Below are 13,088 nucleotides of genomic sequence, written 5' to 3' on the forward strand. Positions count from 1 at the left end.
ATTATCTTCTATTATCTTGACAGTTTAACTAGCTATAAACATGTCAACAGTGTAACAAATTAAACTAGTTATAAAAACATTGACAGTTAAACTTTAACTACTTTAACTTTAAACTTGTTGACAGTACAACAGCAGAACTAGCTATAAGCCTGTCAACAGCTATCTTAATTAGCTATGTAAAGATGAACAGTTAAACTCAATAGCTATAAACACGTTGACCGTTTACTTTAATTAACTTTAACTAGTTCTAAACTTGTTGACAGTTTAACTAACTTTAGCTATAAACAACTTAACAGATCAACAGAAACTGGCTAAAATGTATAACTAATTTCACTAGCTATAGACATGATGACAGTTAAACTCACTTTAATTATCTATAAACATGTCAACAGTTTAAGTAACTTAACTAGCTATAAAGGTTTTGACAGTTTGACTAATTTCCTTAGCTATAAACATGTTGAACGTTTAACTAACTTTAACAGCTATAAACATGTCAACAGTTTAACAAACTTAAAATATCAGCAGTTTAACTAATTTCACTAGCTAGAAACCTGTTGACAGCTGAACTCACTTTAACTGTCTAGAAACATGTCAACACTTTAAGTAACTTAACTAACTATAAAACTATAAAACTAACTTTTGACAGTTTAACTATTTTCCTTAGCTATAAACATGTTGACAGTTTAACTAAATTTAACTAGCCACAAACCTGTTGACAGTCAAAATAACTTTAACAATTATAAACATGTCAACAGTTTAACTGATTTTACTAGCTATAAACATGTTGACAGTTGAACTCACTTTAACTATCTATAAACACGTCAACAGTTTAAGTAAATTTTAATTTTGGCAGTTTAACTAATTTCCTTAGCTAAACAATTGTACAACTTAAAAATGTAAACAGATTAACTAATTTCACCATCACCAGCTATAAACCTGTTGACAGTTGAACTCACTTTATCTATAAATATGTCAACAGTTGAAGTAACTTAAGTAGTTATAAAAATGTTGACAGATTAACTAATTTCCTTAAGATATAAAGATGTTCAACATGTTCAACTAGCTTCAACCAACTTGCCATTAACTTGTTGACAGTATAACGAACTTTAACTAGCTATAAACATGTCAAGTTTAACTAACTTAAAATGTCAACAAATTAACTAATTTCACCAGTCATAAACGCTGACACTTGAACTCATTTTAACTATCTATAAACAAAGCAACAGTTTAAGTAACTTAACCAGCTATAAAAATGATGACAGTTTAACTAATTTCCTTAGCTAAAAACATGTTGACAGTTAACAAACTTTAACTAACCATTTGTTGACAGTTAAACTAACTTTAACTAACTATAAACATGTCAGTTTAACTAACTTAAAAATGTCAAGTTTAACTAATTTCAATAGCTATAAACATGTTGACAGTTGAACTCTATCTATAAACATGTCAACAGTTTAAGTAGCTTAACTAGCTATACAAATGTTGACAGTTTAACTGATTTCCTTAGTTATAAACATGTTGACAGTTGAACTAACTTTAACTAGCCATAAACTTGACAGCTGAACTAACTTTAGCTATAAACATGTCAGTTTAACTAACTTAAAAATGTTAACAGTTTAACAAATTTCACTAGTTATAAACATGTTGACAGTTGAACTCTATCTATAAGCATGTCGACAGTTTAAGTAGCTTAACTAGCTATACAAATGTTGACAGTTTAAATGATTTCCTTAGTTCTAAACATGTTGACAGTTGAACTAACTTTATGTAGCTATAAACATGTCAGTTTAACCAACTTAAAAATGTCAAGTTTAATTTCACTAGCTAAAAACTTGTTGACAGATTAACTAAGTTTAAGCAACTTGCTCTGCAATATTTTTTTTTTTTTTAATCTCTTGCTCTGGTATTATATTACAGCTGGTATGATATTACAGCTACTATAACGGCCCTTGTGCATTTGCATTGCATTATCAGTCCGTCTCTGACACATTTTGCGTTGCAATGACATGTCAAATCAAGCTTGAGCAGTAAGAAGCGCCTGTGTTCACAAACCGGTGTAGAGTAAAGCATTACGTAGTCCAGACAAAAACAAACACACCGCATAAACGTTTCGACAACATGCGTGCACGGTTGGCGTCAAAGTGATGGTTGAGCTCAGTTCTCAGCACCCAGCAGATAGAGATCCCACGCCAAATGCACAGTAAAAATATTTACAAGCTTTTTGCAGACAAGATTTACTCTAATGAAACTAAAAAGGCTATGGAACCAATAAATAAACGAGTTTGTTTATACACGCACTGATATATACAATAACACAGGTCAAACGGTTAGCCGTAATGGAAAGGAACGCAAAGGACCGTCGCAGTCGTTTATTCCTATCAAGTTACAAAACAACTCTGGAGTGATCTAATGTGTGGAATATATCTGCTGGGGAGGTCATGTAGTACATGAGAATCTGTGAAGCATAAGCCAAGAAAAACTCACACAGGGATTAACAGATTTACTGTCTTTTTTATTATCTGTTTTTACAGTACAGCATGGGGATGCAAAGGGTGCAATCCACACCACTGTAATGTAAAAAAAAAATCTCGATAATGTTTTCCTAATTTCAAGAGAACCTCTAAGAAAAACAGCCACACACGCACTGCGGTCCTGCAGCTAATATCCAGATATTAACCTGCCCTGGGGATTTTTCCTCTCCGCTCGCTCACAAGACAAACGGCCCACGAGTTACTTCTGATGGGAACGTCAAGTTTGTTTTCAATTTCCAGGTTATCCTACGAGCACATGGGTTTGCTCCAAAATGTTAAGCATTTCATAAAGAGAAAGAGAGGGGGGGTGGGGGCAAAAAGAAAGAGCGAATGGGAGTTAAGCAGGCATTTTGGCTCGTAATGAAGACCAGATGCTTTACCTTCACTGGTAGCCACATTCTTGGGAGCTTTGGTGGGCGTATGATCAGTGCTGGAGCTCACATCGGAGGAGATACTGGAGCTACCCTTGCCTGGGACAGAAGGGAAGAAGAAAATGACATTTTGTGAAAACAGCTTGTCGACTGCGTGCATTCACGATCTGTACGGTCAGCTCCATTGGCCAGCTGTGGGAACGATGGTGTGCAGTTTCACAGAAGGGTGGGGTGCATCGGTTCCCACTGTAAGTCAATATTATAACAGATGCAATAAAAGTACGATCGGACATTTTGGCCCCATCGCTCATTCACTTGTTGAACCATTACTGAAAGCGAGGAAACTCCTCTTGTTCCTAATCCAAAGTGAGGTCTGAGGTTTTCATGATTAAAGATTTTGAGAGGAACTCATTACTCAGTACTCATCAGGAACGCACTGAAGCACTGAACCCTTCGGTTTACGTCTTCCTGCCAAGACAATATCCGTGACTGGAACAATAGATGGAAGAAATTACTTTAGTATCTTCAACACTGGCAGAGTCTGCAGTTTCGCTAAGATCCTCCAAGACAGATTTATCTATCATACATTAGGACATATTTGGCCACTGTGCAAGACTAGGAGCGGAGACCATTCATGACGGCTTGTTACTTGCATTTGGTTGATGTTTTTTTAAGAGGGTGAATAAGTTCGATACTTACACATTAGTTCACTTTTGTGGATGTGAAGGTTGGATTGGTGTTGTAATAAAAGTGTGGTCATTCACAGCCTGGAACGGAGACCCACACATAAATCAACAACACTACCACCACCCTTTAGATTATGGTTCCCCATTCGCAGGAACGAGCCAGTGTTAAGTAGCTGACTTTCATTGCATGAATTTCCATCTTGGTTGATGTGAGTGCCTGCTTGGTGCTGGTCGAGCTGACTGGCAAAACTTATCCCCCCCTGTTTTATTGGGGTCAATTTGACCCCCTTTTGATTTTTAATAAACCAAATATTGCTGCATGCAAAGGTACAACACACAGATGTGTTGGGGTCAAACTGACTCCCCTATTGGTTTCCATCAGTTTGAAAAAAAAAGAAAAAAAGAAAAGCTTTGAAAAACATCAAAAAGTCAGGGTAAAAACAACAACAACAGAAAACCTTTAATGAAGCTTGTCAGAAACTAAATTATGAAATATATGAACTTATGAAATATATGACTCAAAGTTTACTCAAATCATGAATCATCCAGAGAAAATTCACTGCTTCTTTACTTAGTTTACTTTCACAGTCAAAACAAATCTGTCAGCAGTTGTTTTCGGATGTTGTTTTTTTTTGGATCCCAATTACTAGACTACTGCAGCACTGAAATGAATTGCGTGAAACTCATTTGAAAGAACAAACTAAAGTCAGGTCAAGACAAGTCAAAGTCACGGTAAAGTTTCACTGTGAAGTGCATTATTAAATTGTCTATGGCGTCGTCGACGATAGCCGGTAGGGGCGTCCCGAGTTCGAATCCCGGCTCGAGGACCTTTCCCGATCCCACGCCCTTCTCTCTCTCTCTGCTTCCTGTCCTGTATGATCTGTCCTATCATAACAAAGGCCAAAAATAAAATCTTTAAAAAAAAATTGCTTATGGTGTCACGACTTCTGTTTGTTTTTTCTTGAGCACCCAATTTTGAACATTTTTTGCCATTGGTGTGCTGCTTTTTAAATCAATGAGTTAAAAACAAGCATTTTTGCCAAATCTAGGTAATTTTTTCATAGAAATATAAAATTTTAACGTTTGTGACTATTATAGCACCGACTGTGGTCTAATCTCCTTAAAACTTTAGGTTTCATGAAGTTTTGAGCTTTCCTTTAGGCTTTATAGGACTTTGGGTAAATTAACGAGCCCGTTATAGCTTCCCAAAGAGTGAATTTCACATTTTTTTTTGATCATTATTGACCTAGAGAGAATTGTACTGCAGTGCTTTTTTTCAAGAAAAACATAGGACTAGTTTACAAAAGTAGCTTTTTTACACCTTCTCAACCATTTAACAAACAATTTGATTGACAGTAGTGGTTCTAGAGGCAAAGTAGTCCAGAATGAGGAGTTTTATTTTATTATATGAATACTGCATGTATGTGCAAAAAACCGCACAATGTACAATCATTTACAGCCTTGAGAAATGCGATATTGCCCCCCATAGTGGCTGATTTCTTTCCAATTTCCCACAGACCTTTGGGGCCATGAGTCAAATCACTTCATCAGCCAGTGGCAGCCACTTTGGACCAAGACCGTGTTTTTCTCTCTTACAGCGTCCTTACATTAAGCTCTTACATAAGTGTTCCGAGTTTGGTGAAGATATCTCATTCCATACAGGAGTTACAGGAATTACCAAAAGTGGCCCTGCCTTTCGAACATTTTGGCGGCCTTTTGTGATGGCGAGTCGAAATTTCAACCTTTTTTGATAATTATTGATATTCACACTCCAGAGAATCTTCCTGCACTGGTTTGGTTCTGATCGGGCTAGGACTAGAAACTAGGACTAGTTCACAAAAGTAGGTTTCAAAAAATGTGAAATAACCCAAAAATTTGCCAGGGTTATGATCGAATCTGTGGCATGTGTTTTGTCCAGCGTAAGCCAAGGATTCCAATGACTTAAGAAACTTGAGCCTGAGGAGTTATGAGCGATTTCGTACTTTTGATCACTGTAGCGCCCCCGTCAGGCCGGTTGGGGTGAGACTTGGCCACGTTGTAGGCGGTGTAAGTACTACAATCTCTCCAGTTCTCTATGACTTACGGTTTGGTCTACACGATCAGTTTTACATGAAGATCGTTGTTTATTATTTTTTAATTTTTTTAATCAATGCTATTGATCACTCCTTTTATTTTTCTGTGAGTGACACACATTTAACCAATGAACAGTATTAATGGGGTCACGACATGGATTTTTAAAAATTATTTCAATATGTTCCTTAAGGATTACTTATAATGTTAATAAAGCTTTTGCATAAAAAAGGCTTCAGTCAGTCATTGCCCACTGTTATGACTGACTAACGCCATTGCATAGGAAACAATATCAGTGCCCCCTCGCCATGTGAGTGTTTTGACAACATGATCAAAATAAAGCGGTTATTTCCAGACAATGCATTATGAAATCATTTACTTACAGTTTGTGATGCAGCTGCAATCAGATTTAGTACAACTTTATCTTTTAATCAATGTGTCTTTGTGAACTCTCCATGACACTGTGCCTCGTTTACAAAACAACATGCTCCGAATCAATCCTCTGACACGACCCAGAATGCCATTAAAAATAAACTTTCCAGTTGATTTCTCATGTCATGACCCCTTTAACAAGCTCGTGACTGAAACTCCACTGCATCCTCAAACTGTCAGAAAACCTCAGAGCTCCACCCGTGTCCATCTTCAAGAAAATACCGCTCGCAGATTGAAGAGAAAGAATAAAAAACTGGTTGTTTGAAACAGTACACCGCCCTCTTTCCTTAAGAAACACTATGTCTATAAAGGCTAATGTTTTATGGGAGAAGAGTGTCTTAGTCTAGCATTTGCCATCTGGTCATAACCAATACTGTCTTAAACAGCCTTTGCATAGCACTTCATCTTTTTAAAATTAGATTTTGTATTAAACGACAGGAAAAACTGAATGTCTACATAGCTATGACAAACTTAGTAATGTGTAAGCTGATTAAAACAAAATGTGATGCACTTACTGACTTAAAACAGGGATTTTCTCAATTTATGAAACATAATGAGTCTAGACATACAAGATTGCCACCCAAAACTGGTGATATATGCAAATTTAAGAGTGCACATTTTTTAAAAGTACCTGTATTGTGTAGTTCAAACAATGGATGTGGGACCTACTATGGTTTCTAGAAACAGTCATGACTGGTCAAACCCATTTGAAATGCATTTCAGACTCATTTTAACCTATATTTAATTTGACAAGATGATACAAAGCATTAAGAAGTTGAGGTCCTTTCATAAGGTCTCACTTTCTGTAGCAGAAGATGCGAGTCTGTGCATGTGTGTTAATTTGGCAGGGCTGGGTTACGGCACTTCATCCTCTGTCAGGTCATAAACTTGAACCACAAGTGGCTCCATGTGAGCACAGTGCAACAGCCTTCATCCCACAAACACTGTTCTCTCTCTGTAAACAAGTTCCTCTTCTCACTCTTAACACACATCCATACAGGAACAAACACACAGAAACACTCACTAATGCTGTTTCACACATATAGAGAGGTCACGGAGTTGCCGTATTGCCGGTTGCAAATCGCTGCGTGTGTGAACACCCCTTTACAAGTGGCCAACATACGTTCACCCTGTAAAGCTGTTGCGTGAAGGTCTTTCAAACAAGCTGTCAGATTACCGCTGATGCATCGAACGACTCCGTGAACTCTTATCAACTGGGTCACGACGGAAAAACAGCAGAATAACGTGACCCGTGCCGAACGTGGCGTTACCGCTGCGTGGACGTGTTGTGGTGACATCAGTGAGCCAGAACATCTGCTTCGGTTCCTGTTGTAGTCGGCAGAACGTGACTCATCCGTCAAGTGGACCTCATGTGCTTTGCACGCCTTGAATAACGACCAGATACGGACGCTGTTATTATGATGTTGCTAGGCAAGGCTTTCACAAAGCTTAAAGTCTTCATTTTAATCAAAATGGATGATGAAACTCTATTACTTTGCTGCTAAAAGAGACACAGCAGCGTTCTTACTCAGAATCACGAGCTGAAACCACAGATATTTGCTGAAAGATCTGCTTTGGTACTGCTGCACAGGAAATTTTTTTCAACTCAATACTGAAAAATGATGTATGGGATACAAGTGCAGGCCACATTTGTATGCCATACATCAATTTTCAGTACTGCATAGAGTTTATATTATGATATGAATACAATACAGGAAAATGGAGTAGTCAGCCCTCACCTGTTTATTGTCACATGCACACACTTTCTTTAAACATACATAAAAAGTTTGGGTAGGTTTGGAACAACTTGAGGTAGAGTAAATGATGACATAATTTTCCTTTTTGGGTGAACTGCCCCTTTAAGGACTGTTTTCTCCAATAAAAGCTGATGGCAAGTTTGTTTTAATTTAATTTAATGACGTTGTTACCAACCATGACTTTGACTTTATGACTAAAAAGTGACAGTAATACTATTGAGTGACAATCTCTCACATAAATGGTTTTAAAACCATCTGAAAACTTTAACACCAATGATCTAATTAAAATGCAGTCTTTAAAGGAGAAGTCCACTTCCAAAACAAAGATTCACATATAATGTACTCACCCCCTTGTCATCCAAGATGTTCATGTCTTTCTTTCTTCAGTTGTATGAAAATAATGTTTTTTGAGGAAAACATTTCAGCATTTTTCTCCATATAATGGACAAATATGGTGCCCCAATTTTGAACTTCCAAAATGCAGTTTAAATGCGGCTTCAAACGATCCCAAATGCGGTTGTAAACGATCCCAGCTGAGGAAGAAGGGTCTTATCTATTAAGGCAGATTAAAAAGTGCATAAATTGTATTATTTATGAAAATAACCGATCGTTTCGCTAGATAAGACCCTTCTTTCTCGGCTGGGATCGTTTACAACCCAGTTTTGTGATCGTTTGAAGCCACATTTAAACTGCATTTTGGAAGTTCAAAATCGGGGCACCATATCAGTCCATTATATGGAGAAAAACGCTTTCCCTCAAAAAACTCTTTATTTACGACTGAAGAAAAAAAGACATGAACATCTTGGATGACAAGGGGGTGAGTACATTATATGTGAATCTTTGTTTCAGAAGTGGACTTCTCCTTTAAATGCGAAGATGAGAATGCAATACAATGGGCTAGAGAGAAGACGTCAAAGTTTATGAGATCCATCATCTGATACGGTGGGATTCGGCTAAAACTAGCAACCAAAAGCACAGCAGCTTAGTCCTTTAAGACTGCCAGATATCATTGATTTGAGATCCTTCTTTCCTCTAGACTGCCTCTGAACTTTGACTGAACTCTGACCTGTAAAAACTGAAAGCTGGAAAATCCAAAAGTCTTCCACTTTCTCCTCCTAAACTAGGAAGAAAAGAGCTCTGCTTGACTGTGAAAATAAATCTGATTCATTAAGCTGTCAGTCGTTTGCCATCCCAAGCACAGCCATTTCCCATCACGTGAAGGGAGAAATGACAAAGAGATTTCCTTCGAATTTTCACAAACGGTCCATCACTCATGGCCCGAGTGGCCAGTCCTGCTTTTGATCCAATGACCCTAATCCATAAGTCATATTAGAGCTCTTTTCCTCTATAATGGAAATTTCAAACACTCCTAAGTATTCCAGATGGAGCTTAAATGAGAAGGACTGTCCTAAGCACACATTGCCACATTAGACGTGATTTATACCCATTCACAGACAATACACGCCCTGCATTCATAAAAGACAATCTACCCAGAGGCCACAGAACATATCTGGACACTTAAGCAAATCTTAAAAGAGTCTTTAAATGAGTAGTTCACCCAAAAATGCAGCAAACACAGCTTTTGTCTTCTCAAGATGTTAACTGATTGTGATGTTTTTATCAGGTGTTTGGACTCTTATTCTGACGGCACCCATTCACTGCAGAGGATCCATTGCTGAAAGTGTGGAATGACGCATTTCAAACTCATCTACATTTTGGATGACCTGAGGGTGAGTACATTTTCAGCTAATTTTTTGGGTATCTAGAGGGAAGCAAATGACAGTTTGATGCTTGTTTGTACTGTTTTACATAGTTTGGAATGACTGTAATCAGGTTTTTACAGTATATTATAGTTGTCCAATGTCATTGTTCTTCTCCAGATGTGTCTTTGTGGTCAAAGATCTGTGGAGCCTCACTACTTAAGGGGTTTCTCTAGGATCCATGTTGTTTTCCTAAATGACAGGGGTACATATTCATCTGTTGATTCCAGAGGGTGATGGTGAGGGAGTTTAATGAACGCACCACTTGACTCTCCCACTGAGCTGAAATCACCATGAGCTGCAGCAGAAACAGAGTTATCAAAAGAGCCAAGGCTGAGGGGAGACATAATTGTTTTCTGGTCTGGAAAACAACTTCTCAAAAGCTTTCATATGTTTCCTGTCCTGTGCTTATGCAAAGCACAAGGAGAATTCAGCCAGGCCTGAAGAGAAATTCAAAATCAGGGTCAAACCTAAGAACAGATTGCAGAGTCCCAGATGCATAATGTATATCTGTGTATTTCATATGCAGTAAATAGTGTTACAGAGCCAGAATGTTTTATTTGGCATTGTTTAGACCATTAAGCAATATCAACTTCACATTTGTGCTGCTGCACTAAAATGCCATATGATATCTGGTATGACTGCAAAAACAAGAGTTTGACTTTGCATTTAAACTTTTCAGTGAGTAAGAAGTTCATTCAGTTATATTTGCAAAACTAGTATCTGTCTTCCAAAAACACTTTGCACCTGCTTAGATCATGGTGGTCCAAAAGAAAAAAAAAAAGCTATGTTTCTGAGCTCATATTTCTGTAATGCATGGAAGCCTATTTCTGACATTGGATTTATAAAAAAAAAAAAAAAAGGTAGGACTTTTATCTCACAAATCTAACTTTTTTTCTTTGCATTTGCATTTGCATTACTTTTCTTCTCAGAACTGTGACTTCATATCTTGCAATGGTGAGTTTATATCTAATAATTTTGAGTTTACATTCTTTTATTTCTTGCAGTTCAGAGTTTGTCTCATAATTCTTGCACAATTGCAAATTTAGTCAACTGCAACTCTCAGTTAAGAAAAGAAAATTGTAAGATGCAAAATTGCATTTGCAAAAAATCAAAATTGTGAGCTAAAAAGTTGTAATTACCTTTAGTTTTAAGCTTCCGTAGTAATTGCACACCATTTCAAAGAAAATGCAAATGTGTTGAATGAACACACATGTACTTGCATAGTAAATCAGTTTTAGATCCATTAACTGGTCTATTAAAATTAGAAAGAGCCCGCAGGGTAAAGTAGTGGTGAGTTACAAAATCAGACATCCTCCCCACTAAATTCAATCACAAGTGCTCACAGGAAGTGCGTTTGAGACACTTCATTATCAGGTACACAGTGATCTGTTTCGCTTGACCGCTTGTGATCAAATCACACAAGACAGATGTGAATGGCAGGTGTAAACAAGACCAGAGAGAGCTGAATGAGAGCAGTTTCACACACCCACAAGTGTTGAGTTTTACTGAAAACTGCATAAAGTACACACATCTGCACGAGACCATCATACGGTGTGAAGGAGCTCAACACTGTTTGTAAATATCAGCTGTTACTTCTAGGATCAGAACTGTGCAAAAACATCTACTCTGTGATGCTAGTGGTACCATATAAAGTTACACAAATGATAAGTGTTACCAAACAGGTTTTCCAAACATTACCCTTATTTCCCATGGATAGGAAGTGTACAATACCTGAAAAAAATTAGCTGTTAGGATTTCCATTTGAAACAAAACACCCCGGATGCCATCTTTGCTTCATGAGCATGCAGAATATTAGTCACGTGACTGATAACAAGTGTAAATCCAGTGCTAACCCAGGGTTAACTAACCCATAAAAATGTTATTTCAAATAAAATACACTAGCTGAAATAAAATCTAAAAAATAAAACTTATTTTATTTCAGCTAGCTGCCATGGAAACATTTCTCATTTCATGTAGCTTAGCTTGATTTACTAAAATAAATAATAATAATAATAATAAAAAAAACTTAAGTAAAAAAATCCATAGCTATGTAGACATTAAAAAACACTACTAAAAAACAACAAAATTACTAAAGCTTTATTTAAAATGCAAGATGAGAGCTCTAAGGTGAAAACTTAAAAAATAAATAATAAATTAAATTAATAAAAACTTTACCATGGTCTCACTGATAGGCTACTAACAGCACTGTCCTAACCGTACCTGTAGCAGAAAGAAGATGGGAATTTAAAATAAGAGGCTTGTTGAAAATCATTGTTTTGCCTTCAAAAGCTATAAGAGTACTAAATTTTTTTAATTAAATTGACTTAAATCCTAGACACTTGGCAAAGGAGTGAATTTCTTGTTAAAAAAACCTTGTTGTGTTGTATCTGCCGAGGTTGTATTTCATAGTGGGTGTGGTCTGTATCGTTCCAATAGTTGTGGGCGTGGTCTGTAACTGATATAACTTCGTGTGGGCGTGGTTTAGTATTGACAGACGAAGATACATTTGCCAGGTAACCACGCCCCCACGTTTTTCTATTGATAACACGCGGGGACCGAAGTCAGATTTTTGCTGTTTAACAGCGCCTCACAGAGACAAGTGCGTCTCAGGATGACCACATTTTAAGGGCGTTACTACAATTACTTATGTTTTAGCTTCAACCAGCCACATCCTATGAGTTTACCGGCTTTATTTAATTTGTTAGTAAATTTTACTTTGGACCATTACAAATAAATGTAAATCAACCAAGCCACACAATTCCCCCTCATTACTCATTTAAACAGCACCAAAATGTGCTCAATTTATTGCAACTCATCCAAGGCAGCTCTGTATCTTTATTTCTACAACCAAAACCGCCATTTGCGATACTTCATGTTTAATTTCACAGAAAGTGCAGCGTTCTAGTTTTTGGAGATCACTTACCTTCGCTTCCACACTGTTTGCCATTGTTCGCACCCATCCCGAAGAACACATAGTCTCTCCTCCCAATAACAAATCTAAAGCAGTCAGATTACACGGGGAAAGTCCTCGAGCACACAAAATATAGCTCCATTATGGGAAAAGACAAAGTCTTCTTTATAACGCAACATTCAGACGCGGAATCCAGCAGTCCTGGAGAAAGCTGACAACAATCTTTTCGCTGAGAAAAATGACCATTATTGGAGAGAAGTTGCGCAGATGTCGAGCGGGCGGTTCCGACAGATGTGTGAAGAGAAACTAACCACATGAACTCACTTGCACTGCGACTATACGAGAATGTGATGGAGGGGCTGGACCAGCTTTAAAGAGACCCTCGATTTAAAATGCCACACATCCTCCTGAGCATCCAGTAGTGAAAACAGCCTCATCTAAAGGTTTTTTTTGTTTGTTTTTTTTTTGATGCGCATGCATCATTCAATGCCATAAATTTAAGCCTTTCTAAGAAGTAGTGGCATGCAAAAACTTGAAAATCTGATGAAGACACATTGCCAAAAGGGT

The 13,088-nt window shown here is 37.3% G+C and overlaps 1 protein-coding gene across 2 annotated transcripts in view; it reads right to left on the bottom strand.

Moving 5' to 3' along the window:
- Positions 1-12,845, bottom strand: part of si:dkey-192l18.9 (F-box/LRR-repeat protein 7) — a 45,523-nt gene extending 32,678 nt beyond the window's left edge. The window contains exons 1-2 of one of the 2 annotated variants that reach the window (XM_051098700.1): positions 12,534-12,845; positions 2,912-3,001 (exon numbers count right to left, since the gene is read on the bottom strand). In XM_051098700.1, coding sequence (XP_050954657.1) covers positions 2,912-3,001; positions 12,534-12,570 — 127 coding nt within the window. In that variant the 5' untranslated portion in view covers positions 12,571-12,845. The remainder of the gene's footprint in view (positions 1-2,911; positions 3,002-12,533) is intronic. The other variant, XM_051098701.1, reaches the window with a different exon arrangement.
- Between the last annotated feature and the right edge of the window lie 243 nt (positions 12,846-13,088).

Source organism: Labeo rohita, chromosome 24 (assembly GCF_022985175.1).
Source record: "Labeo rohita strain BAU-BD-2019 chromosome 24, IGBB_LRoh.1.0, whole genome shotgun sequence".
In the NCBI taxonomy this organism is placed as follows: domain Eukaryota; kingdom Metazoa; phylum Chordata; class Actinopteri; order Cypriniformes; family Cyprinidae; genus Labeo; species Labeo rohita.